The sequence below is a fragment of the Oryctolagus cuniculus genome, chromosome 7, assembly GCF_964237555.1.
Source record: "Oryctolagus cuniculus chromosome 7, mOryCun1.1, whole genome shotgun sequence".
NCBI lineage: Eukaryota > Metazoa > Chordata > Mammalia > Lagomorpha > Leporidae > Oryctolagus > Oryctolagus cuniculus.
Genome location: NC_091438.1, coordinates 40,620,413 through 40,648,292, shown reverse-complemented (window position 1 = coordinate 40,648,292; position 27,880 = coordinate 40,620,413). Strand labels below are relative to the sequence as shown.

The following is a 27,880-nucleotide window of genomic DNA, read 5'->3' as shown; positions in this document are numbered from 1 at the left end:
TTGCAACAGGAAATCTCTTGCAGTGTTTTTAGATCTAAATGAACATTGCTGCTTCAACCTCAGGTTTGTTCCAAAGAGGCTAATAAACCCACCTTGGGAGCACCAAGTTTTTCTGGATACATAAACTTGGTTCTGTTCTAATGCAGAGGCACTGGCTGGATTAATTACAAGTTCCTTTATCCCAAGGCTCAGCCAATTCTAATTCAGAGAGAATAGAAGATATGACTTTAGACAGGAAAATATTTAAGAGGTATGACTTTTAATATGAAGATAATGTGTTCTGAAAGTGAAAACACCCATGTGTCTAAACTATTGTTTCCTGTTTGTCCATTCTCATGAGACTGTATACCATTTCTATATCTACCCCTCTAAATGAATGGCTGGCTTGTCCATGCAGTAATATGTTAGAGATCACTGGTTGTTTCCCAGATCTGTTTTTCACTTCCTCTAGTGCAAGGTAATTCCTTGATTATTAGCTATGCAGAATAAAAGCTGCATTTCTCAGCTGATTGTGTTCACATTTGTCAGCTGATTGTGGTCACATGACTACAATCTGAATGACAGAATTTATGATTTCCGCAATGTGCACCTGAGAACATGGAGGAATGTGTGCTCAGTTCTTCCCTTCTTGTGGCTGGGTGAAAGTGAGGTGTGATGGAAGAAATCTGGACAACCACCTCAGAGTGTGAGATGCCTTTTGGAATGATGACCAAGCATGATGTAGATCAACAGAGAACAAAGCCAAACCCAAATAAAATCCCCTCAAACTAAAGAGGAAACTGGGAACCAACTTCATATGCTGGAAAGCCATAACAACCATGCCTTGCTCTCTTCCAGTCTTTACAGGAGAAAGAACTACGGTTACAAATTTTGGAGGATATATTGGGTAGACTTATTTTTTGTCACTTATGGACAAATGTTCTAGCTAATCCAAATTGTCAATTGAATATCAATTAAATCAGTATCTTCTGTTTATGAAGTTTTTACCTGTTGCTCCTATTTTTTATTTTCAGTCAATGCATGAAAATTGTACTTATTTCTGAGGCAACATGCAACATTTTGATTCATTTATACTTTATGTAATGTTCAAGTCAAGACAAACATATAATATATCCTTAAACATTTAAATTTTCTTTATAGTGAAAATATTCAAAATTCTTTAGTTTTATATAAAAAGTGTTATGGCATGTTATTGTTATCTACAGTTATTCTACTGTGTAATAGAATGCCAAAACTTCTTCCTTCTATCTAATTATAATGTAGCACCTACCCATTTAACAGCCTTTGCTATTTCTCCTTGCCCTAACCTCCACACTCTCCAGCTTCTGGTAATCTTCGTTCTCCAGTCAGCATCATTGAAATCAACTTTTGGACTTCCCCATGAGTCAGAGAATGCAATGCTTAGCTTTCTGTGGCTGTTCTATTTAGTTTATTGTTATGACCTCCAGTTGCACACAAACTGTTGTAAACAATTCTTGGCTATTAGTACTCATTCTTTTGAAAAATATATATTCATATCCTCTGCTAATATAAAAGCCTTGGGGATTTATGAAGGAATTAGAAAAAAGGAGTGATTTAGAAAGCTGTTTCAATGAAATAATAGCAAGAAAGTTCCCCAATTTGTAGAAAAATACGGACATTGAAATACAGGAAGTGATTAGAAACCTAAATAGGAAAGATCATCACAATACATTATAGTCAAATTTGCACTTTATTATTAAATGATTTACTTATTTATTTTAAAGGCAGTTACAGAGAGAGGGAGAGAAGGAGGGAAAGAAAGGGTAGAGAGAAAGAGAGTGAGAAATCTGAAATCTGAGAGAGAGAGAGAGAGAGAGAGAGAGAGAGAAACCTTGTCAGCTGGTTCGTACCCCAAATGGCTGCAAAGGCCAGGGCTGGGTCAGGTCAAATCTGGAACCCAGAACTCCATCCAGGTGCCCCACATGGTGACAGGGGGCATAAAACTTAGCCATCTTCCTTTACTTTTCTAGCTGCATTAGCAGGGATCTGGATTGGAAGCAGAGCAGCTGGGATGCAAACTGGTGCTCATAAGGTATGCTGGCTTTGCAAGTGATGTCCCAACCTGCTGCACCACAATGCTAGCCACAATGTAGTCAAATTTTCAAAGGTAAAACAGAAAGAGAAAAACAACAGGTCACTTTTAAAGGGTCTCCCATCATATTGACAACAGATTTTTCAACAGAAACACTAAAGGACAGAAGAGAATGGACAGCTAACAGTCCAGATTATGAAACAAACAAACAACAACAACAAAAAACCCTTCCAACACAGAATACTTTACCTGTGAAGCTTTCATTCATAAATGAAGATAAAGGAGAGTTCTTTCATGACAAACAAAAATTGAACATTCATCACCATCTGAAAAAATTCATTGCCACCCAATCAGTCTTATAAATGATACTAAAGGATGCACTACATAAAAAGATACAGAAACAAAGTCGATATCATGTGAAAAATGTGAAGGCAGTAAGTCCCCAGTAAAAGAACAAAAAGATTCAAAACAAACAATAGTAACTTTAGGGAAAAGTAGCTGAACTAAGTCATTACACAATAATGATGACCTTGAATGTAAATGGGTTAATTCCTCAATTATAAGAAACAGACTGGCTGAATGAATTTTTTAAAAAAACTATTGCTATAAGTCCACAGCTAACATCATATCCAAGAATAAGAACCTGGAAGCATTTGACTAAGATCCATCACCAGACAAGGATGTCTACTGTCACTGCTTTTATTCAGTATTGTTCTAGAAGTTTTAGCCAGAGTCACTTAGGCAAGAAAAAGAAATCAAGAGGATACAAATTCAAAAGGAACAAGTCAAAGTATCACTGTTTGCAGACAGTATGATTATGTAGGGGGAAACAAGAGACTCTATTAAGAGACTAGTAGAATTGACAAGTCAGTAATGATGTAGTATACAAAATCAACACACAAAAGTCAATAGCATTATTACATCCCCAAAATGACCTAGCTGAGAGAGATTGAAAATACCAGCCTCATTTATAACAGCTACAAAAATTTAAATACCTTGGGTGTAAATTTCACCAAGGGTGGGGCAGTCCTCTACAATGAAAATGACAAAATACTAATTAAAGAACTAGAGAAAACACACACACACACACACACACACAAACACATACACACACAATGGAAATTCTTCCATTAGCATGAACTGGAAGAATTAATATAAAATATCCCTACTACCCAAAGCCATTTCCAGACCCAGTGCGGTCTTCATCAAAATTTTACTGATTTTCTATGCAGAACCAAAAAAAATTATCCTAAATTCACATAAAAAAATCTCAAATAGCCAAAGCTATTTTAAACAACAAAATGTAAACTGGAAGCATGAAATAACAGATTTCAAGACACATTGTGAGGTTATCATCAAGAATCCAAACTTAATATCTGAAACTATCAACCGCCCAGAGGTAATCACATGGGTAACACTGCAGGACATTTGCCTAGGAAACACTAGGCAAAATTCTGGGGAAGACGCCCAAATCCCAGGTAATTAAAGAAACGTTAATGTCAAGCTATTAACCTTCTGCACAGCAAAGGAAATAACAAAATGAAGAGACAAATATCAGTATGGGAGTAAATACATGCCAACTGTGCATCTGATACAGGGTTAATTTCCAGAATATATGAAGAGTTCAAGACATTCAATTAAAACAGAAAAAAAAATCCATTTAATAAAAGGGCAAAGGACATGAATAGATATTTTTCAAAAGATAAATACTAATGACCAAGAGATATATAAAAATTGGCTCATTAACCATCACTGAAATGCAAATAAAACCATAATGAAGTATTATCTGAATCTAGTTGCAATGGTTATTATCCAAAATCAATAAATGCTGGTGAGGGTGTGGTGAAAATATAATCATAATACTCTGTTGGGAAAGCAAATTCATACAACTATTATGAAAAAAATTATGTAGATTCCTCAAAATATTAAAATGGATCCACCATATGACCCAGCTATCACACTTCTGGGAAAATACCCGAAGAAAGTAAAATCAGTGTACAAAAGAGATAGTTGCACTCTTACATTTGCAGAAGTCCCATTCACAATAGCAAAGATATGAAATCAACCTAAAAGTGGTATGATTAATGTTTTTCATGTACAACATCACATCATCTACAAACATGAATACTTTTCACTTCTTCCTTTCCAATTCTGATGCCCTTTATTTCTTTCTCCTACATAATTGCTCTTGCTAATACTTCCAATGCTACATTGTATAAAAGTGGTGAAAGTAAAATCCTTGTCTTACTCCAGGTATGAGGGGAAATGCTTTCAGCTTTGCACCAATCAGAATAGTAATGTTTGTTGATTTGTCATAAATAGCTTTTATGTTTTTGAAGTTTACTCCTTGTATGTCTAATTTTTTTGATCATGAATGGATATTGAATATGATCAAATGCTTTATCTGCATCTATTGAAAGGATTCTACCATTTTTGGTCATCATTCTGTTGATATGATTTATGAATTTATTGATTTTCAAGTTTTGACTCACTTTTGTACCCGGGATAAAATTTCAGTTGATTGTGTTGTATGATCTTTTTGATGTAGTGTTGGTTTGGTTTACTAATATTTTGTTGAGAATATTTGCAACTGCATCCATCAAAGATATTGGTCTGTAATTTTCCTTTTATATTGTGTCTTTGATTTTGGTGTCCCAGTGATGCTGGCCTCACATAAAGAGTTTGGCAGAGTTCCATTTATTTCAATATTTGGGATAGTTTGGCTGTTTCTTGGTGTTGCTTGGAAGGAGAAATTGCCAGCCATGTGATTATATACTGATTAAAGGCATAGTTTCATTTATTTTTGTTCTCTCAGCTCTCTGCCTCTCTGCTGAGCCACCCGCCTGGCCTGCCCAGGTGTATTCTCTCCCTTCAACCATGTAGCCTTGTTCTCCCCGGGGCCCAGTGACTGGGTGCTCGCTCTCTGTCCCTTCCATTCTGATGGATGCCCTATCCCCAATAAAGCCTCATCACTGCTCTCTGTCTCATGCCTGAATTCTTTCTTGCATGAAGACAAGAACCCCATGGCCTCCTTTCCTCCAGTGACATAAGCACCCACATCAACAAGACCACATACAGAATTCCCTATGTCCTTAAACACAGTTGTAGTCAAATCCACCACCAATCCCAGCATCTTGCAGCTCCTCATTAGCTTTATATCATTTATGTTTAGATTTGCCTTTGCTATGATTCATTAAGATGAAAATACACTAGAGGTATTATTTGCATTTGCCTTTTTATGTTTAGCATATAGTTGCAAGCAACCTATGTGATGACCATATTGGTTACTTATTCCTTTCTATTGCTCAATAGAATTATATGAATGGATGTACTATTCATTTTTTCTTTTATCCATCTGGTCTTAGTTTGACATTTAGTTTATTTCTAGTTTGGGAATTTTCAAATGAATTCATTTTGTCCTATAATTTGATTTTTATCTATGTTTTTTCTTTGCTGCCTTCTTGGAATAGTTTTGCAAATTATGACTGTCCTAAAGTTTGTAGCCACTAATGCCTCTTCCCGATATTTCTTCCTCTTAAATATATTATGATTTCTTTTCTCCTTCCTTCGTTCCCTCCCTCCCTGCCTCCTTTTCTTTCTCCACTTTCCAATTTTTAACCTGGCTTTTCCAGAGCCACTCCTGGGCCAACATAGCTTAGTGGCAAATATATGGATGCAATTACCAGAGGAGCTGGCGATGTAGGCAGGCATACAGGTTAAAACTGATTAGGTTTGTGAGCTGGAAGACCACACCTTCACTGTGGCCCTGTGTGACCTCATGCCCCTACCTGGCCATACCTGAGCACCCACCAGCCAATCAGGTTAATTAATCACTCCCTTTTGAAAGTGGATTAAAAGCCTGGGACACGGTGTGTCCGCACTTCTGTTCCTTGGCCTCTTGCCAGTATGGGGCTTGCTGCAGCCCTGTGCCTTCAGGGTGTGTGGCCTTCAGGCCAACCACTCCATGCTTACTGGCCTAGATGTTCCTCTATGTGGCTGGTTCCTGGTACTCCATATGAACCCAGATTTACCTCTTGCCTTTAGACAGGGCCCTCACTCTCCTGTGCATTTCTCTCACTGAATAAAAGCTTAAAATGTACCATGATGCCTTGTTCATTTATGCCAGTATTCAGAATTCTTCTCTGAATATTAGGCAATAACCCACACAGGCTTATTAATATTGGGAATTTATTAAGAAGTACACAGTGATAGCATATGGCACCCCAAATTCTGGCATCATATTGTAGGCAGCCTTTGGACAAATATAGGCCAGTCTTAGCTTGTGGAATTCTTGGGATAAGAAAGTCACATACTCCCATCCTGAAGGAGGATGTTAATCAAGAACACTTTGTTAAAATTATCTGTGTTACCAGAGCCCTGATAAGTTGCTTACATATGTTGTTACCTTTTGTGCTTCTTTGTGCTAGTTATGTATAAATACCACTGAGACACTGGAATAAATGAGCCTTGATCAGCCTTGTTGTCTTGGCTCCATTCTCTGCGATCTCTTGTCCCTCTTTTCAGTCCCTCTCCCTCCCTTAGGTTCTGTTCAACTGGTGCGGCTGTCCCACACATCATATGGCACCCTAAATGGGACTTTTGGGGGGACTTTAAGGGGTCAAATTCCAGTGTCATGTTTTAGGGCGCTTATCACGATTTCATTGGGACTGGAACCAGGCATTCTGATAAGAGATGTGGGGATCCCAGGCAGTCACTTTACTGCTGTATCAACCATCTTCCCCTGAAGTCCACTATATTCTTATTATGTATCAATTAGTTTTGAATACACTTCTCAATTTCTTGTATGTCTTTGGTCATTTTCCAAAATTCTGACATGGTTTGCTTGGGAAAGTATATTTATTAATGATCTTTGAGAAAAGATTATATTGGCCTCTTTCCTCTGCCATTTTAAAGCCCTGTTCCATTGAGACATTTTGTGAAATTACAAATAAGCAAGCAAAATATCAGTTTCCAAAGTATGGAGAGTTCTTTAAAAACTAGAAATAGATTTGCCATATGATCCAGTAGCACCACTCCTGGATATATACTAAAAGTCATGAACAGATTGCATCAAAGAGATACTTGAACCATCATGTTTATAGAAGCACTGTTCCTGAATCAACGGGTTGGTAATCATTATCAGATGAATGGATAAATAAATAAAATTCTAGTATTGGTAGAAAAGTGGATGGAATTGGAGGACATCATATTGAGTGAAATAAGACAGAAAGGCAAATGTGACATATTCCTCATCATATATGGGAGCATAAATAAATAAATAAATACAAAAATAAATGCCTGTGCCTATCAGTTCTACTAAAAATACAATTTTCAGGCTTTGTCTAATAAATTGTAGGAATTATATGCTATGATTGTTTTAATGGCTTTGTGACTTAAAATTTACCTTATATGAGTGAAGTTGAACATTTTTTCATGTGACTATTATTTATATCAATTTCCTATTTTCCTGGTGAACTTTACTATTTATTAGTTGATCTCTTTACTTAATAGAACATAATCCTTTGACTACATTGTAAGTTAAAAGTATGTTATTTCAAAAAATAATAAAATGTTAAGTTGAGAAAATCATCAGTTTCCAAAAATGGAAAGAAAACTCTAAAAAAGAGCAATTCTACTTTTCAGATTGATTTAATACTGCAGAGATGGAGACTAATTCAAATTAATTAAAATGAAGTAATTTATACAGTCAAGAGGAATATGTGAGAGCTCTTCAAAAGTTTTATGGTAATTATGTTATGAAATAAATCTGCATACACTTCTTTTTTTGTAGCAAAATAAAGTTGCTTTAACTTGTTTTGACATGTCTAAGCAGGTTCTAGTTTGAGGCACTATGAAGGGTCTGATATCAGTTTCATAAAAGTCCCTATCAGAGAATCATGAATTCTGGAAAAAAAAGCAAGAATACACATTACATTTATCAGCAAACTTGGATAGACCAATGGTAAAATCAGTGATATTTAGTGAACAGCCTATGCTTACAATGCTCCTCAGATCATCAGTTAACAAGCGGATAACTCACTTGAAGAAGGAATGAGATGAGGTAGGTGAAAGCCACAGAAGCAGAACATCCACATCAGTTTTCAAGACAAAATTCAATCATGTTCATGCCAAACTTGAGGAGGGAAAAATTAACCGCAGAAACAACATCTAACATCGTCCGCATCTCAATGCTTGGTGTACACAGTTCTGACTGAAAAATCCGAGTGATGCAAATCTCTGTTCCATAGCACAAAAACTGTTTAATCTGTGTTATTGTCAGAATTCAGCAGGGCATTCAATGGAAATTTAAACAATTAGGATCAACATTCTAAGTATTTATATGAATAATTAGAATTTAGATGAAATATGTTTTTACCAGTATAATCCTGAATTCATTGCACAATCAGTACAGTGGCTTCCTAGAGGTGGAAATAACTTAGTTGAAAGTAAAATGGACTAGTCAAGAGCACTGGTGGTGGTAACAGTTTTTGAGATGCTCAAGACATTTTGCTTATTAACTATTTGTATGACCATATATTGATAGCATCTCTGTGTTATGACAGTGTTTCAAGAAAGTCATCCAAAGAGTTAGCATAAAGAGATCTTATCCACCAAGACAATGTTACTCTTCATTCTTCTCATCATGCAAGGGCAATTTTGGGAGGGTGTTGATGGGAAATCATTAGACACTCACATTGTTCTCTGACTTGGAGGCTTATGATTATCTTTTCTTTCCTACTCTCAGAATATCCTTAAAAGCCTTTTGTTTTTCTTCAGCTGATGATGTAAAAACTGTATTGTATAGTGAATTACACAGGACTCTCAGTTTTTTAGGGGTGAGTTAAAAGACTGGTGACATTTCTTAGAATAACATCTTGATGTTTGGAAAGTCTGTGCTGAGACATAAAGTTTATACTTTTATTTTTATTTTTTAACTCTACTTGATGTAAATGTTTGACAACCCCTCATATCACAGCATAGAGAATAATCTTAAATTGTTTTCAGTCATCATACTGGTGATGGCAGTGTTTGTATTTTTATTCTAGGACCATCATGTGAGCATTGCTGGATTAGATAAACACAGACTGAAATTCATCCATTGGGAACTAGAATTTTCTTTGGGAAAGAAAGAAATATAAATGTGAGCTAGACAAATAAAGCTCCATAGTCCTAATCATGAATCGAAAATACTTAAGAGCTCATGTTGGTATTGATTCTTAATAAATCAAAGCAAAAACAACCTCAGAGATCCTTGAATCCAAGAATAGCTTTGTGCTCAATTAATACTTTTGATATTATGTTCTCATACTAAAAGAGACTACAAGCCTTGGAGAAATGGATAATTCCTACTGTGATCTGGGAATTTTTTTTGCAATGGCCTGGGACTACTTCCACACTATAAAACAATAATGTGTTTAATCACAAAGGTATTTTGAAAGTATTCAAAACAGAAGAGCTGAAAAGGATCCTAATATCCCAGATGGGGCAATTTTTGCCTCAATAAAAATAATGATGAAGATACGCTGTAGCATTTAAAACAAGTTGAAATCAGTGAGTGGACAATTATGCAAAAAAGAAGCCTTTGGTCATCTCTGGAGGATGTCATATACACCATTCATTCTCTCAAAAGCAGAACACAAATCGAAAGAAAAAAGTTTCTATTCTTTGGATACCTCTGGTTGATGAGATAGTTATTGTGACACATGTCTTTTGTAAATATTCTAGCAAATAAATGAATCTCTAATTTTTTTTTTGAAAGGCAGAGACAGACAGTGAGAGAGACAGAGAGAGAGGTCTTCCATCTGTTGGTTCACTCCCCAAACGGCTGCTAAGGCCAGCTTGTTGTGCCAATCCAAAGCCAGGTGCTTCTCCTGGTCTCCCATGTGGGTGCAGGACCCAAGCACTTGGACCATCCTCCACTGCACTCCCAGACCACAGCAGAGAGCTGGACTGGAAGAGGAGCAACCGGGACAGAACCGGCTCCCCAACCGGGACTAGAATGCGGGGTGCCAGTGCTGCAGGCGGAGGATTAGCCTCGTGAGCCGTGGCGCTGGCTCCAAATCTCTAATGTTTTTGCCCCTTTTAGGCCATTTGTTCATAAGACATGGTTTTGTTCGGGCCAGCAAGAACCGGAGATCTTTGAGAGGTCCCACATTTCAAAATTATTCTTCCAACAGTATTAGAAAGATAACAATTCTAGTAAGCTAATCAGCATTTTTACTCGTTGCCTTTCTTGGCTGTGCTTTGTTCCCCAAAGACTACATATAATGTGACATTGCCACAAGTTGGGATCCCCAGACACAAAACAATGTTGTAATCTATTAAAGATGTCATACAAAACTCTTTAAAAAGGGACATATTAAGTCATTCTTCCTTTCAAATATTTGGGAAATATTGCCAATTTTATTCAATGTGGTTCTAGAAATTTTAGCTAGAGCCATCAAGCAAGAGAAAGAAATAAAAGACATAGAAATAAGAAAGAAGGTAGTCAAATTCTCCCTGTTTGCAGATGACTCCTCTAGGAGACTTGTTGAACTGACAGTTGAATTCAGCAAAGATGCAGGAAACAAAATCAGTACACAATGGCGGCTGGCACCATGGCGCACTAGGTTAATGCTTTGCCTGCGGCACTGGCATTCCATATGGGTACCGGTTCTAGTCCCAGTTGCTCCTCTTCCAGTCCAGCTCTCTGCTGTCGCCTGGGAAGGCAGTGGAGGATGGGCCCCTGCACCCGCATGGGAAACCAGGAGGAAGCACCTGGGTCCTGGCTTCAGATCAGCACTGTTCCGGTCGTTGCACCCATTTGGGGAGTGAACCAACGGAAGGGAGACCTTTCTCTCTGTCTCTCTCTCTCACTGTCTGTAACTCTACCTGACAAATAACAAAAAAAAGTCAGTACACAAAAATCCATAGCATTTTTATACATCAGAAAGGTCTTGTTGAGAAAGAACGTTATTAACAGGAATTCCACGAATAATAGTTTTTCCTGTGGATCTCATTTGTCCAGATGTTTTTGCATTACACATTGTTGTTCTTTTATTTTGGCTTGAATAACTCCCTTTAGCACTTCTTATAAGACAGGACTGATGTTAATGAATTTTTCTCAGCTTTTCTTTGCTAAAATCTTTATCTTCCTTATATTTTTAAGGTAGCTTTACTGTGTCAAGTATTCTGGCTTTGAAGTAGGTAGGCATACAGGTTAAAATTGATTAAGTTTGGGAGCTGGAAGACCACGCCTTCGCCATGCCTCCGTGTGACCTATGCTCCTACCTGGCCACACCTGAGTACCCACTGGCCAATCAGGTTAATTAACCACTCCCATTCGAAAGTGGATTAAAAGCTCGGGATAGGGTGTGTGCCCTTTTCCCCCTTTTTCATTGTCCTGGCCTCTTGCCAGTAGGGGGCTGGCTGTAGCCCTGTGCCTTCAGGCCATGTAGCCTTTGGGCCAAACCGCTTAGACTTCCTGGCCTACATGCTCTTCTCGGTGACTGCTTCCTGGTAATTGGTATGAACCCAGATCTACCTGTCATAGATAAAGCCCTCACTCTCCTATGCATCTTTCACAATATATAAAAGTTTAAAATGTAACATGCTGCCTCATTCATCTATGCCGATATTTAGAATTCTTCTCTAAATTTTAAGCACTTGGGTTTATTACTATTGGGGATTTATTAATAAGCATATGGTGATATCCTATGACACCCCAAATTCCAATAACATATGTGGCACCCCAGATGGGACTTTTGGGGAACTTTCAGGGGCCACATTTTGATGCATATTTTAGGGGGCCAAATTCTGACCCAGATGGGACTTACAACATATGGAATTCTTAAGAGATTTTAAAACATAGGCAGCATGGTGGGAGTGGACTTCCTGTGGTTTCTGACCCTATCTTTCTGCCTGCACCCTTCCCTTCCCCGCTCTGGGTTGGTGCTTTCCCTGTGTGCCCAACCGCAGGAACTCAGGGCCCCAAAGCACCAGTCCTGGTGGGGATGCACAGGGACTTCGAAGGGGAAGGGCGCGTTGCTCTCTTCGGCCCTGGTGCTGGCTGCAAGGCAAGGATAGGGTGGCCAAACCTGTAGTATGAAATGGACCCAGGCTCAGTACCAGATGTGGGCTCTGTGGGTGCCCTGGATCTGGCCTCTCGGTTTCGGGTCCACTGCAGGGTGACCCGCAGGGAGCTGTGCCTCCACTCGCAGCTTGTGCTAGCCCTGCTCTGCATTAGAGATTAGGAGCCCAGCACAAGTGGCACACAGAACCTGTTGGGGTGAGGGCCCAAGGCTGTTTGTGTCGGATCGACTGGAGGAAGCTCAGCTTGTAGCTGGAACAAGCCCTACCCTGCAAGCGTGCTTGGCAGCCTACCCGGGTGGCCAGTGCACCGGCTTGGAGTATTAAGGCGGCAGCCATAATACGCTCAAAGCGGGCTGAGATTGGTGCAGGGAGAGGAGCCTAGTGCAATTGTTGACCACGTAGCATGAGACCAGAGTCACCCTGCCCTTCGGGTCAAAGAGCCGCTCACTCACGCAAAAGACCAGTGAGATTTTTTCTCTTTTGTTTTTGCTTGTAGCTTTCAAAAAGGAAGTCATGGATTGGTTCTTTTTTGTGCTTTCTGGCTTTAAGGACTTTGGTGTCACTGCTAGTGCAATTTAATAGAGAGATGAAACAGATTTGCACAGAGGACAAACTCCTAAGGATTGCAGACTGGTTGTAGTGTGTTTCAAAGACAATTTATATGCTTTTCTAAGGTTGAGTTTTTAACTAGTACCAGCAGCTAAACAAGTTCTGAAAGATTTCTCTTTGTCCCTGGGCCGTATCATACAAGCTTTCAATCGCTAATTTCGAGTTGGAGAACTGGTGTGGTTGCTTAGAAACATGTTAGCGTCAGAGAGGAAGAGCTTTAAATATGACAGACACTCTACTTCCTGTCGTGGAGGAGGGGACTTCCGCCCCAAGATGGCGATCCACCATGGGAACTTCTGCCCTCAGAGGAAGATGGGCAACAGACTCCGCCCCAAGATGGCGGCCCCCATGGCCCACCACACGCTACATGCCTGAATAATAGAGAGATGTATATTGCCTCTGAGTGGGATTTTATAATTTTAGTTTGTCATTTTCACCTCTGAGCAGGATTTTATTATGTTACTTTGTTAATTTCGCTGCTTAGTGGGATTTTATTATGTTAGCTTGTTATTTTTGCCTCTGAGCGATATCAGTTTGACACTTTATTATTTCAGTTCTTTGAATGTATCATCTTACTTCTTTTGGGACTATAGAGTTTGGTTGAGAAGTTTACAGATAGTCATATTGGACTTCTTTATATGTGATGTGTTTACTATATCTTGATGCTCTTAGCATTTTTTTTCTATGTGTTTGAATTTTAACAGCTGCATTCTTCTGTGTCAGGGTGAACTCCTCTTCAGGTTGTTTCTGGTTGCAGATCTGTGTACCTCCTGTGCTTGGATGTTGGCTTTCTTTCCCTTTACATGAGGGACAGTTTTATCCATATTTTTTAAAGATTTATTTATTTATTTGACAGGTAGAGTTACAGACAGTGAGAGGAAGATACAGAGAGAAAGGTCCTCCCTCTGTTAGTTCACTCCCCAAAAGGCCACAACACCCGGAGCTGCGCCAAACCAAAGACAGGAGCCAGGAGTTTCCTTCCAGTCTTTCATGTGAGTGTAGGGCCCAAGCACTTGGGCCATCCTCCACTGCCTTCCCAGGCCACATCTGAGAGCTGGATTGGAAGAGAAGCAGCCAGGACTACAACTGCCGCCCATATGGGATGCCTGCACTGCCAGCAGATTAACCTACTGCGCCACGGCTGCGACCCCTCATCAAATATTTTTAAAATAATGTCTTTGGTTCAATTTCTCTTTCCTCACCTTTAAAAATTCCTATCATGCATAGATTATATACTTGATAGTGTTTCCTATTTCCCACAGGCTTTTAAATTCTTTTTCTTTCTTTTTATACTTCTGACTGGATAATTATGTTTTTGGGTAACATGCATTAAAATTAATAGTTTTGGGGCCCTTGCTCCAAAAATACTGGCTCAAAGGAACATGGTAAGATTTACTATTTATTTAGAGAGTGTGAGAAATACACAGGAATGCAAGGGCTGTATTAAGGGAGGGGGGACTAAGAAGGGTAAGTGGGAAATTCCTTACCAGAAGCTCAGAGGGCAGACCAGGGACCACATGCAGGCGTCTGCAGGCCAGAGGCGTGCAGAGGAGCCATGTGGGCAGGAGTAGCAGCAACAATGGGCGGCTTGCAAGAGGCATGAAGAAGAGCAGGGCCAGCAGCTCCCCAGCCTCTTATTTACCTCTAAAAGGGGAGTAGTTATTTGCTCTGATTGGCAGGTGGGTGGATTACAGGTGCGATTAAATAGGGGCAAGGAGGGGTGTGGGCTCCAGCTCATGAATCTAATCAATCTAATCCTATCGCCCTGATTGGCTTGGGTCCCATATCTAAATGCAAGGCAAAAAACTTTTATTAACACATTTTATTTTTAAAGATTTATTTGTTTATTTGAAAGAGCTGCAATTGCCTGAGCTGCACCAATCTGAAGCCAGGAACCAGGAGCTTCTTCTGTGTCTCCCATGTGGGTGCAGGGGCCCAAGGACTTGGGCCATCTTCTGCTGCTTTCCCAGGCCATAACAGAGAGCAGGATTGGAAATGGAGCAGCTGGGTCTTGAACTGGAGCCCATATGGGATGCTGGTGCTTCAGGCCAGGGCATTAACCTACTGTGCCACAGCGCTGGCCCTATATTAACACTTTGAGTTAACTGAATTTTAAAAGAATTGATTACACCATTTTTGATATTTCACCTGTATCTCCTTCTTTGGGGACTATTCTTTTGTTTGTTTGTTTGTTTTTAAGATTTATTTATTTATTTGAAAGGCAGATTTACAGAGAGGCAAAGGCAGAGAGAGGGAGAGAGAGACCTTCTATCTGCTTGTTCACTCCCCAAATGATGGCAAAGGCTAGAGATGTGCCCATTCACAGCCAGGAGCCAGGAAATTCTTCCGGGTCTCCCACATGGGTGCAGGGGCCCAAGGGCTTGGGCCATCTTATACTACTTTCCCAGATCATAGCAGAGAGCTGGATTAGAAGTGGAGCAGACAGGACTTGAACTGGCACCCATACGGGATGCCGGCACTGCAGGAAGCGACTTTCCCTGCTAAGCCAGGGCACCTGGCCCAGGGGATCATTCTTGGAGCTTTGTTGGATATTCATGTTATGATTTCTTGAGTCTTTGTAATCTTTGTGTTCTTGAATTTGTGGTTATGCATTTCTAGAGTCAGCCACCTTTTCTGGCTTTTACATATTTTGTGGAAGAGTGACAGAACTTTGCTGTCTGTACTAGCCATAATTCTGGCTGGGTGAGCTTATAATGACCCTCACCAGGCATCATTTGCTTTTATGTTCTCAGATGGCTGTACTACTGCCTTTCTTCTGCATTTTGGTATGAAACTGACTTTGTGATGGTCTCTGTTAAGACCACTGATTGAGACAATAACATTGATCCACCTGGTAGGTACCGCCCTTGTCTTTGATTTGACTGGGCTTCAGTGTGTGTTTCTTTGCTCTGTGGGGCACTTTTTCTCTCCCTGAGCGGGATCTGGAGGTGATATTTGAGGCCACAGGGAGTACTTTTTAAACTCCCTCATGTGACAGAATTTTTCCTGATATTTGTTGTAATTTGTAGCTTTGGTGCTGTCTGTTCTTAGATGGGTCTTTCGATGGTCTTTGTGGCACTGGGGGGATTACAGTTTAAAGTACCTGCCTACTTGACTACTTTTTACTATAAAGACTTGGTCTTATCCCACCCTGAGGGAGGGTGTAGAAAGTGGCCTTTTCAATGGCAGGAAATGCTATTTAATCTCTCAGTTGTGGCAGAACAAGTGTGCTTCCTTTGTGTCCCTCCCTGTTTGGAATTTGGGGATGAACTTTATAATTGTAGTAGCAAGCACTGTTTTGGCTCTCAGATGTGGCCAGCTAGCTGTCAGAGTTCTATGTGTGTTGGGGGAGGGATGTTCTTGGACCTCCCTGGATGTTTCAGGATTGTAGAAAATGCTAGATCTTTAGTCTGGCTATCTAGCTATTCAAGCAAATTAGAGCTTCCAACTTTTTCTGAGAATGACCAGATTAGCTTTGCAGATTGGCTATATCATTAGCTGGGATCTCTGATAAAGTTCTGCTGTGTCTTCGTTAAAAAGAGCAGGCTTTTATCAGAGTCCTATCTGTTTGTTGTTGTTGTTGTGTTGTTCCTTTCTCTAAAAAAATATTTACTTGAAAGACACAGCCACAGAGATTGAGGGAGAGGCAGAGAAGGATCAACCAGTCCGTTGACTCACTCCCCATTGCCTGCAATAGTCAGGGGTGGGTCAATCCAATGCCAGGAGCCCAGACTCATACCCAGGTCCCCGATATGGGTGGTAGGAACCCAAGCACTTGTGTCATCATTTGCTTCCTTTCCTGTTGCATTAGCAGGAAGCTGCATTAGAAGCAAAGTACCTGAGACTGGAATCAGCACTCAGATATGAGAAACAGACATCCCAAGCTGAAGCTTAATCTGCTGTGCCACAATGCTCAATGCTCCTACCCCATATTTTTTGTGAATCAATAAATGGAGTGAAGAGTTAAAATTGTATATGTGCGGGTATAAAAAGTTAAGCTTAAGCTTACAGGTTTAAACCTTCCTGGTGCAGCTGTAAAAATAAGACAGAGTAAAGTAGCACCTTGACAGTAGGGACTCCATTTTGGAGCACTTGAGACTGCATTCCGGGAAAGCAAACCCCCCCGCCCCCCCGCACCGTGAGACTCTGGTCTGAAACTATAATCTCAAATAGTCGGACAATAGCAGTGCACTACATCACCCTTGGCAATGCACAAAAACCCCCTAGTATGATTGCTCAAGCTTAAAAACAAAAAGGTTACACCTGGGTTACCTGAGCTAATAATGAAAATGTGATTTGTCTATGTCTTAAGATCATAATTGCTGATTATAAGATATTAACAACTGCTTAGCAACCATGTATTCTCTCCCCCCTCCCGATTTTGCAGTTTTTGCCTTTATAAACCCTAACCTTTGGTTATTCGGGGCTGCTCTGCTTTTGTATGATCAGGCAGCCCCAGCATGCTGGATAATCAATAAAGCTCCCCCATGCTGTTTGCATAAGAGACGTGTCTCTTGGTGACGTTTTTCGGGCGGTCGACTCTAACAGGAGCACTTCCTGGGAAGTACCTTAGATCCTTAGATTTCCATGCAAGCTGATGTCTGTTTCTCCTGATCTCTTTTCTCTTTGTGGGAGCTATGGGCCCTGGGACTCCTCTTTGTGCAGTGATGTGTCAACCAGGAGGAGGGAGAAGGACAATACAGTGGAAGTAAAATGTTTTATGATACCTTTTCAGTTTCAAGTAATATAGTGTACAATGTTGAGAGATATAGAATCTAAGGTTGAGTTTTATATTTTTACACAGAGGATTCTAAGGAGCATGTGATAAAGACATAGTTCATACTGAAAGAATTAAAATTGCAGGCCTAAACCTCCTTTCAAAGCTGAAACCCCATGGGGCGGGGTTTGTATAGTTTTGGTACCTTATCTTTCACCTGTGTGATGAGGGGCCAAAGCTGTTGTAACCCTTGCCTCACCTGTCATTCCTGCTACTGAGATCCTGTGAATTCCCTGCACGTGTTTTGAGTTTCCTGCAATGTGAGTTAATTTGCTAATGATTTCCCTGTGATGTGAGGTGATTCGCTAAATGGTACCATGTGGAATGTCTCTGAAAACCCTATAAAAACCCTGACCTTTGGCTTCTCGGTGTGGCTCTGTTCCTTCGTGTTCAGAGAGCCTCAGCATGCTGGTTCAATAAACCCCTTGCAAATTGCATGAGAGGTCTCTTGGAGTCGTTCATGGGGTGGTGGACATTTCTCGACCCTAACAATACTTGCAAGGTGAGTCAAGGAGCAAGTGTTGAAATTAGATGGAATGGATGTGGAGACGGAGGAAATGGGAGAGGTGGTTCTGGGAGTTGAGAGAAACTTTAAGTGGGTAAATGGCAGCCAGGACATGAAAGAATGAGAAAGAAGGAGAGAGAATCAGAATGAGAAAGAGAATATCACACGGCTGGGAAAGAATGGGAGCACAGCAGGACATGAAGATTTGTAGAGCCAGAATATTTCTTTTTCGCTACATTTTTAATAAAGAAGCTGAGGCCAGAAATATGATAGAATCTCTCCAATTTAATGTCCCCAACTGGTGTCCCACATAGGAGTTCACTTGACTCTTAGTCTGGAGCTCCTTTTACTGCAGGAAATTTGCTGGGAGAGGGCAGAAGCACATGAAGAGATGACGGGAAACCATCTGGAATTCAACAAATGTCAGAGAAATCTTGACCAACACAAGAAAGGAAATGAGAAACCCAAGAAGAGAAATGTGGTTTTGGGGAGACAGTGGGTTTCTCTGGTAAGGAGGTTAATATTTCTGTTGGTGTGGTGGAGGAAACCCCAGAATTAAAAAAAAAATGGTGAAGAGAATATATCCTGATTAGACCTCATCCAGTCAGGGTGCACCAGGTGTTCCAGGGAATCTGGTACTTCCCTTTTTCACTAGACCGCCCCTTGAGAAGGTAGTAAACTTAGCCATTTGTATTAAGGCAGTGTGACAGAAAGAGGAAGGGGCAGGAAGAGATCCTCCATTCTACTGTTTAATCCCTAAATGGCCATAATGGCTGTGACTGGCCAAGCCAAAGCCAGCAGTCCAGAACTCTATCTGGATCTTCCATGTGGGTTGCAGGACCCAAAATGCTTCAACTGTCTTCCATTGCTTTCCTAGGCACATAAGCAAGGAATCTGACTGGAAACAAAGCAACTGGGGCTCCAATATGGAAAGCCAGCACCGCAAGCTGCAGTTCAGCCTTCTGTGCTGGAACTCTAGCCCCTAAAGTCCTTTATCATTATTGTATAGAAGACTACCCTTTGCTTAGGCCTATTAGCATTTTATTATAAGCTGTGATACTGGGTGAATATGTATTAAGTTGTGTTTTCCTTTTGCTGAACTGAATCCTTCATGGGCAGCTGGGATAAATTGGAACCCATAAGGGATGCTGGCATTGCATCTGTCTTATTTCACTTAACATAAAGTCCTTTAGGTCAATACATTTGCCTGTAAATGACAGTTTTGCATTCCTTTTTTATGGCAGAAAGTATTTTGTGTATATCCACTACATTTTCTTTATCCATCTTATTTAATTCCATATATTGGATATTATGAACAGTGCTGCAATAAACATGATGGAGCAGTTATATCTTTTTTGAAGATTTATTTCATTTATTTGAAAGGCAGAGTTACTGAGTGTGGGAGAGAGGGAGAACTTGATATTCTACCCGCTGGTTCATTTCCTAAATGGCCATAACAGCCAGAGCTGGTTCAGACTAAAGTCAAGAGCCTAGAACTCCATCTGCATCTCCCATAAGGTGGCAGGGACCCAAGTACTGGGCCATGTTTTGCTGTTTTCCCAGGTACATTAGTAGGGAACTGGATCAGAAGTGGAGTAGTTGGTACTCAAACTGGTGTTCCTACAGGATGCTGGCATTGCAGGTGGTAGCTTAATCTACTGTGCCATGATGCCAGCTCTTTGATACAGGGATTTCATCTCTTTTGAATATATATCTAGTAGTGGGACTTCTGGATCTTAGGGCAGTTATATTTCCAGTTTTTAAAAGAAATCTCCAGGTGCCAGCACTGTGGCTCATTTGGTTAATCCTACCTCCTCCTGCGGCACCAGCATACTCTATAGGCTCTGGGTTCTAGTCCTGGTTGCTCCTTTTCCAGTCCAGTTCTCTGCTGTGGCCCGGGAGGGCAGTGGAGGATGGCCCAAGTGCTTGGGCCCCTGTGTCCGCATGGGAGACCGAGAGGAGGCACCTGACTCCTGGCTTCGGATTGGTGCAGCACTGGCTATGGCGGCCATCTGGGGAGTGAACCAATGGAAGAAAGACCTTTCTCTCTGTCTCTCTTTCTCACTGTCTATAACTCTACCTGTTAAATAAATTAAAAACAAACAAACAAAAAGAAATCTTAAAACTGTTTTTAACAATGTTTACATTAATTTATATGCCCAACAACAGTGTTTAAGAGTTTCTGCTTCTGTATACCCTTATCAGCATTTGTTATTTTCTGTGTTTTTAACAGCTACTCTAACACAGATGAGGTGATATCTTCGTGTGATTTTACTTTGTATTTGCCTGATGGCACAAGATATTGTGCATTGTCCATTGTTTCACATATTTCTTGATCCTTTCCATTTCTTCTTTGGAAAACAGTCTACTCAGGTGGCATTTGTCCTTCCAGAAATTCTAAACAGGCTGTTTATTTTCTCTGAGGCTGTGAATACCACCACTACTTCAGACTAGAAGATGCCAGAAGTCCAGGTTTGCCATGAGTCTGTAGTTGGTGTGTTTTACTTTTTCAGCACAAAATTTTGCCACAACTCCACATGGATCCCAATTCTTGAGTTGGTCTGTTGTTCAGAATGAACTAGGAGAGAGTGCCTTAAAAGCTAAGCCTCTTCCCATAGGCCTATTCCTGAGACTGGGTTGGAACCAGATGCCTTTGTCTACAGTCACTGGTTTTTGGTCATATGCTGTTACATCTTACCTAGCTCTGTGCCTCACCATGGACCATGGAGGAACTCACTCCAGGTTGCTGGTGTGTTTTTTTTTTTTTTTTTTTTTTTTTTTTTTTTTTTTTTTTTTTTTTTTTTTTGATTTTGTTGTTGTTGTTGTTGAAAAGCAAAATAATAGAGAGGGAGAAGCAGAGAGAAAGAGCACTTCCAGTTGCAGTTTCACTCTCCAGAGGCTAGGCAAAAGTCAGGAATCGGGAACTGCATTCTAGTCCCCCACATGGGTGGCAGGGGCCTAAGCACCTTGGTTATCATTTGTTGCTTTTCCATGCACATTAGCAGGGAATTGGATTGGAACTGAACAGCTGGGTCTTGAACTGGAATTATTTTTAAAGATTTTATTTATTTATTTGAAAGAAAGAGTTACAGGCAGAGAGAGAGAGAAAGGTCTTCCATCTACAGGTTCACTCCCCAAAAGCTGTAGAGGCCAGAGCAGGGCCCATCTGCAGCCAGGAGCCAGGAGCTTCCTCTGCTTTCCCAGATAAATGCAGGACCCAAGTACTTGGGCCATCTTTCACTGCATTCCCAGGCTATTATCTGGGAGCTGGATCAGCAGAGTAGCAGCTGGGATATGAATTGGTGCCCATCTGGGATGCCAGCACTACGGGCTGAGGCTTAGCCTACTATGTTCTCCAAGATTACTTTTAATTGTCCAATTATGGTCTATTATTGGTAACATTTTTGTATACTTGAAAATAGTATGTGTATGCTTGTCTCTATCTTTAATTGTTGGATGAAGAGTTCTCCATGTCATGTATTGGCTGAGTGCTGTCAAAATTAATCCTTATTGATTTTATGTTCTACTGATAGTTGAAAATGAAGTTTGGAAATCTTCAATAATTTTGGATATGCCTGTTTATTCTTTCTGTTTTTGTTTCATTTCAGTGTTGTCTTTTCAGATGAATATATTTCTAGGACAGTTTTATTATCCTAGTTAATTGATTCCTTTATCATTACAAAATTTCTTCTTTATCTCTGGTACTCCTTCTTATCTCAATTTGTCTAAAATTAGCATGTACTATGTGTCTTTTAAAATTATTTACATTTATTTTTATTTGAAAGGCAGAGAGATAAAGAAGTATAGGGTGGGATTGATCTGTCAGAAGGATTTTGTTAATGTCTGGGTCATGATCAGGTTTTGGGGTTTCCTTTGTGGTGTGTCCCAAGTGGATTAATAACCATGCTATTGTGTGGCCTCCAGCTGTGGACTGCTCTTGTGACTCGATCTTTGCTACCCTGCTTGGGAGAGGGAGCAGGAGTATTGCATTTTATATAGATTCAGTGCCATCCTCTGGCAGATGACTTGTTTTTGAGCTTTTGGATGCTGGACTCTGTAACTACCCCTGCCTTTGCCACAGTTTTAGACCTGTAATATTATAGCACCAGCCAGTTTGGGATCTGAATACTGTAGCACCCAGATGTTTCACTGCCCCTTCCCATTGCTTTCTTTCCACTGAGTGGAATTCGGTTTTTAACCTGTGTCCTGAGGTCGGCAGGTCTTTTTGTCTTTCCCTCTCTAAGTTAGTTCTCCCTATTTTCCATTATGAAAACAAAAAAAAAATACTATCTATGTAACTGGGACTGCCTTTTTTTTCCTGTGTACTAGCTGCTGTCTCACCTTGGGTGCTCACCATGAGAGAGGATTTATCCTATCCCTGACCGCAATCTCTCAAAGGCCCTCAGTGAGGTCTATGGGAAAGAGCACAGAGATTGATGTGAATTTGCCTTGTGTTTGTGCTTCTCTGGACTCCTGTGCACTCATCCAGACTTTAGTAACTGGTTAACAATTTTATTTGAATTCTCCTTGCTTGTGTAGCATCTGGCTTCTGTCCCAGATCAATGAGAGTTTGCAACCTGTTTCTCCTTGGAGCGATCCTCTTTCCTTGGATTTGGGCTACCTGATTGTTCCGATACTTTAAGTCTCTGATGGATTCAAGAGAAGTTGTGATTTTGATTATCTAAGTTTTTCAAATTGCAAGAAAGAAGTGCCTTCCAGTTTTTCATTCTAATTTTGACTATTCACAAATTCTCTTTACTAAGTTCTCTTTAGATAGTTTGTTTTGTTGTAATCTTAAAAAATAACAGAAATTAGCCAAAACACATTTATAGTGATCATGTTTTGAAAGCATTAACAAGAACTTAAGAGCCCTTAAATAGTCATAAGCATCATGAAAGAGGAATGTGAGCCTAGCTTAGGACAAGACCACTGTGGGACATTCGAGTAGGACCAATAAGCAGGGGATTCGAGGTAAACAATTCCAAAATGCTGCATTTGCTTCATGTCTCACAAGGTCTGAGCCGTGTCTTCTGTAATTAATAGGTAATTCATGGCAGAACTCTGTAAATTTCATGATTAGCAATATGTGCTCTTACTCTAAACAAAATTGAATATGGTTACCATTTTATTATGAAGGATCTTTAAAGATTTACTTATTTATTTGAAAGAGTTACAGAGAAGGAGAGACAGAGGCAGAGGGAGAGAAAAAGATAAGAGAGCAAGAGAGAGAGAGCGCGCGTGAGCCTCCATTCACTGGTTCACTCCCTAAATGGTTGCAAGCCAAGAGCTTCATCTGGGTCTCCCACATGGATGCAGGGTTCAGGGACTTGGGCCATCCTGCCCTGTCATCCCAGGTGCATTAGAAGTGGAGCAACCAGGACACAAACCAATGCTTATATGGGAAGCTGTCACTGTAGGTATCAGCTTTATCCATTACGCCATAGCACCAACCCCATTTTGAAGGGTTTTAAGTAACTTTCATAACAGCCTCAAACCATTTTATGCTGATTATATCTTCTATGATTAAAAATAGTATTTAGGTGCATTGACTGAATTTTTTCATACACTGAACATGTGCTTTCTGAGCCCTTATCACTTGCCAGACACTCTATTGCGTGGAGACGTATAAAAGAAAAATATAGAACTAAAACCCTGCACCAGCCTTTGAACTAAAGAATCTAAGTGGACAAACATTAAAATATTGCTTCAAGAAATTTTTTTATTTAGAGAGCTTCTAATTATAATTCAATTAGTATACAATTACAGTTTTTGGTGTTTTTTTTTTTTTCTAAGTAAAATAGTTTTCTTAAGCGAAGTGATTGTCCTGTCAAACACTGTATCTTCACAAGTATAGCCAACAGTCGGCTCCCAGCAGGGGGTACATGCCTCTGGTGAATGAATATGCATCACAACCAGCCAAACAGAAGTTTTGCTCTGTGTGTTTCGATGTTTGTGTTCTCTAAAATTGGTGGCGGCATACATGCAGTTTATAATGTTGCATAAGGTAATTGTAGGAGATTTAAAAAAATGCAGAAACTTGGAATAGTTCAGAGATAAGAGAATGGTAGGTGGAGGATGACACAGGGAAGAGAATATATGAGATAATAATTTAAAAGGGTGATAGGGTGACAGAAAAGAGTGGGGACATGGAACATTAAGCAGTGTATGGGAAGCCATTTAGTTTTACACTTTTATTTCATGAATGAGGACATAGATATTCCTATTGGTAACATGACTTTCCAATTCCACATAAGCCTTGGTCCCTAGCAGGTAAAATAGGGAACATTGAACAGCATGGAAGCTGATGAGGAGGAGAGAATATAGAAGGCAGAGGAAGATCAAAATCAGAGGGGAAATGAAAGACTGAGTAGGAAGCTGAGAATTTTGGGACAGAGCAGATTTTCACAACTGCAGACACGGGAAGCTTGTGTGTGCTCTCGGAGGAGGAGGAAGTGAGAAGAGAGACATGCGGTATAGGTTTATTTAGAAGAAAAATCAAAGAAGAACTTATTTGATAGAAATAACATCTGCAAGTGAAATGCTGTTTCTGTTTCTTCCATTGCTGGCTGCCCTGCTCCCTGGCAGTGACAACAAAGTTGGTAAGAACTTTTCCAACTGCCCAGTTGGGTTCAAGTGGGTTGGTGTGTATGTCCCTGTGTGTGTGTGTGTGTGTACGTCTGTTTAAGTGCTGGTGACTTCCTCAGCATATGCCTGAATAGCAAGCCATCCAGGCTGGTTCTGTTCTGACTTTCCTTGACTCTAGGTCCCTGTGTTCTTTTGAAAGATAGTATTAGAGCAAGGGAACTTATAGCAAGAAAATGTTTACTCACATTAGCTGTGACTGAATCATAGTTACTTCAGATTCTGAATTGCTCCAATGCTTCCACCTTTCTTTTTCAAGTCTATCTCTTTTCCAATGCTCTTTCCTTTAATTCAATCTGTTTTATTGTCACAGGGTTGGAAGAGCCTGTCTCCTTCCAAGTCACACAGACTTTATGTTTTTATAACCGTTCCTGTGTACATAGTCTGGGCTCAGGATGGTTGGGAGACTTGGAGACTCATCGCCGGGAAGATGTCTCTGGCACCATCGTTTACCTGTGGCCTTGGTCCAGGGGTAACTTCAGCAACAAGGAGCTCACAGAATTTGAAACATTCTTCCATTCGTACTACAGTAGATACATTATGGAAATTCACAACTTTGCCAGACAATTGAAGTATGAATGTAAGTTCGGTTCCCTCAGTGGGTAAATGGAAAGATCAGTGGGTGAAGGTGTCTGAATGATTTTCTTATTCCTCCAGGAAACCAACTTCACTCTCTTCTAATTCTAATTCCCCTTTCTCCAGCAGAAACAACACAAACAACACAAACTATCAGACAGGGACTATGAGTTGTATCCTGATATCCTGGTATCCTGATCTTTAAATACTTCAAGTCATGTGCAACTTATGTTCTCCTATCTCAGTAATTGCAGGGTTGTGATTTATTATTTTCCTTTAGAGGAGTCCTTTGTTCACCCTTTTCTAGACATCCTAACTATTTTCTTAAATGTCATCTTTATTTCCTACTCACTCTCTTCAGCTGTCTCTGTCTATAGATATGTTGTAACCTATTGCATTTGGTTCACCCTACATTATTTTAACCCCAGTTGTCACAGTAAGCCTTTTTATTTTTTGCCCAGATTATTCATATCGCCTTCTTTGAACAAATTCTCCAGTTCTTCCTTTCATTCATTGGTTTGTACCCCCTCTGATTCCCACAAATTCCTCTTCTTCAGCACTTCTGTTCAAACCTAGCTTTGTTCCATTCCCTCAAATCTCCCAAATGTCTCCTTTCTGCCTCTGCTGTGTCTTCCTTCTACTTATTCTATCTCATTGTTTTCTGTGACTCTTTCTTCTAATTCACCATCCCTCTTCTCCAGATCCCTTTGTCTTGCAGTATGATGTAGGCTGTGAGCTGCACTCTGGGAAGGCATCAGTAGGCTTCCTGCGGAAAGCTTATCAAGGAACAGACCTCCTGAGCTTTCAAAACAAATCGTGGGTGCCGTCTCCACAAGGTGGAAGTAGAGCCAAGGATGTCTGCAGACTTCTTAATCTGTTAGTAGGTCTCACAGAAACAGTGCACAGAATCCTCAGTGACACCTGCCCACGTTTCCTTCTCGGTCTACTGGATGCAGGAAAAGCAGATATCCAGCAGAAAGGTCAGTCCTCTTCCCTCCCTGAAGTATTTCCTTTCTATAATCACACTTTCCAAACAGTGCTCTCAATTTTAGGAAAATAAGTAGCCACCAAGAGGTAGGCAAGTTGTATGTAACTGAATTGATGTGGCTATCTGAACCTCGTATATTACAGGACTTTTCTGAATATCTTTCTTGTCTCCTGCAGTGAAGCCTGAGGCCTGGCTGTCCAGCGGTCCCAGTCCTGGGCCTGGCCGTCTGCTGCTGGTGTGCCATGTATCTGGCTTCTACCCAAAGCCTGTGTGGGTGATGTGGATGCGAGGTGACCAGGAGCAGCCTCGTACCCAGCCACGTGACCTCCTTCCCAATGCTGATAGGACGTGGTATCTCCGAGTAACCCTGGATGTGGCAGCTGGGGAGGCGTCTGGCCTGTCTTGTCGAGTGAAGCACAGCAGTTTGGGAGACCAAGACATTATCCTCCACTGGGGTGAGAAAGAATGGGGCAAAGGCCAGATGTGGTAAAAGGTGATTCTTAGCACTGCAGAAAAGACAGATGAAAACTTGGGATTTTATTTATTTCAGAACTCAAAGGAATAAAGATATGTCAATTCAAGCAATAGAAGAGACAATGAAGGACCTCACAGACAAAGGGGAATGTTGTAGGTTAGATGACAGATCCATCTCTATACAGGAATGAGGGATAAAAATGGAAGAAAAGGAGATGGGTTAAGTAGGCACTCAACTGGTAAAAGAATACCAGTGGAATGCACTAAAGAAGGGAGTGGATGGGGTACAAGAGGAGGTGGATTAGCAATAACATTGTTGGTGTCCTCTGAAATCTGCAGATCATCACAGCCCCACTGGATTCATCTTCCTGGCAGTGATAATGCTCGTGGCTCTTCTGGCAGGTCTTGCATTTTGGTTGAGGAAGTGCTGGTACGTTCTCTGTCTTCTTCACGCCTGCTTTCCTTCCTTATTTGTTCATCTCCCCATCTTTATTTCTCCTTTGTTCTCTTTGTCCTCTGGGTCCCTTCCCTCTTTCTCTGCCATTTTCACCTCCAACATATGCAGAGTGACTTCCATCTCTGTTCTCCATGGTTCTTTTCAGGATACACCATGGACCTCTGAGAACTCTTCTCCCTTTGCAGTGAGAACCCAGCAGCCTGGGCTCAGAACCAGAACACAACATGGTGATGGCGTCCATCAGCTCTGCTTACGATAATTCACATCATCGTATTTCTTTCTGCTTGGTGATCAGTTGTCAATACAAACTAGATGCAATTTCACAAGATTTATTGTTCTGACCTGGATTCTGAGATTTTAAAGTTCATGTATTTACTTTGAATGGAACTGGGTCATAGAGACGTCACCTCTTCAGAAATTCATAGATCATCACTGCCATTTCAGTCAAATGTGGCTTCCTCTCACATGGTGAGTACAGTCTCACTCTGTACTGGTGATACAGAGTGGTACAGTCTCACTCTGGACTTAAATCCAGTCACATCTACACTCTCCATTGCACTATGTTCTCCTTACACTCTATCCTTTGTTGCAATTATTTAAGTCATTTTCCCATTGAAATAATTCAGATTCTTGAGAGCAAAGTCCATAGCTGTGTATCCCCCTAGTGAAGTGTCTTGTTAACATGTCACATTTTCTCAATAAAAGTTTGGACTGAAATTTATGCCAAA

General features: G+C 40.6%; 1 protein-coding gene across 3 annotated transcripts; it reads left to right on the top strand.

The window, feature by feature from the left end:
- The first annotated feature begins 8 nt into the window (after nucleotides 1-8).
- On the top strand, nucleotides 9-27,880 carry CD1A (CD1a molecule). 3 transcript variants are annotated; one of them, XM_051856046.2, is made up of 6 exons: nucleotides 9-63; nucleotides 24,971-25,237; nucleotides 25,935-26,213; nucleotides 26,398-26,676; nucleotides 27,035-27,125; nucleotides 27,298-27,880. In XM_051856046.2, exons 1-6 carry the CDS (start codon nucleotides 39-41, stop codon nucleotides 27,338-27,340), a joined length of 984 nt encoding a protein of 327 aa, XP_051712006.2. In that variant the 5' UTR covers nucleotides 9-38; the 3' UTR covers nucleotides 27,341-27,880.

Excerpts from the sequence above, each read along its gene's own strand:
- CD1A (XM_051856046.2), top strand. The coding sequence starts at position 39 with ATGAACATTGCTGCTTCAACCTCAG. Across the intron at positions 64-24,970 it reads CATTGCTGCTTCAACCTCAG|GGTTGGAAGAGCCTGTCTCC; the intron begins GTTTGTTCCAAA and ends TTATTGTCACAG. Across the intron at positions 25,238-25,934 it reads CAGACAATTGAAGTATGAAT|ATCCCTTTGTCTTGCAGTAT; the intron begins GTAAGTTCGGTT and ends CCTCTTCTCCAG.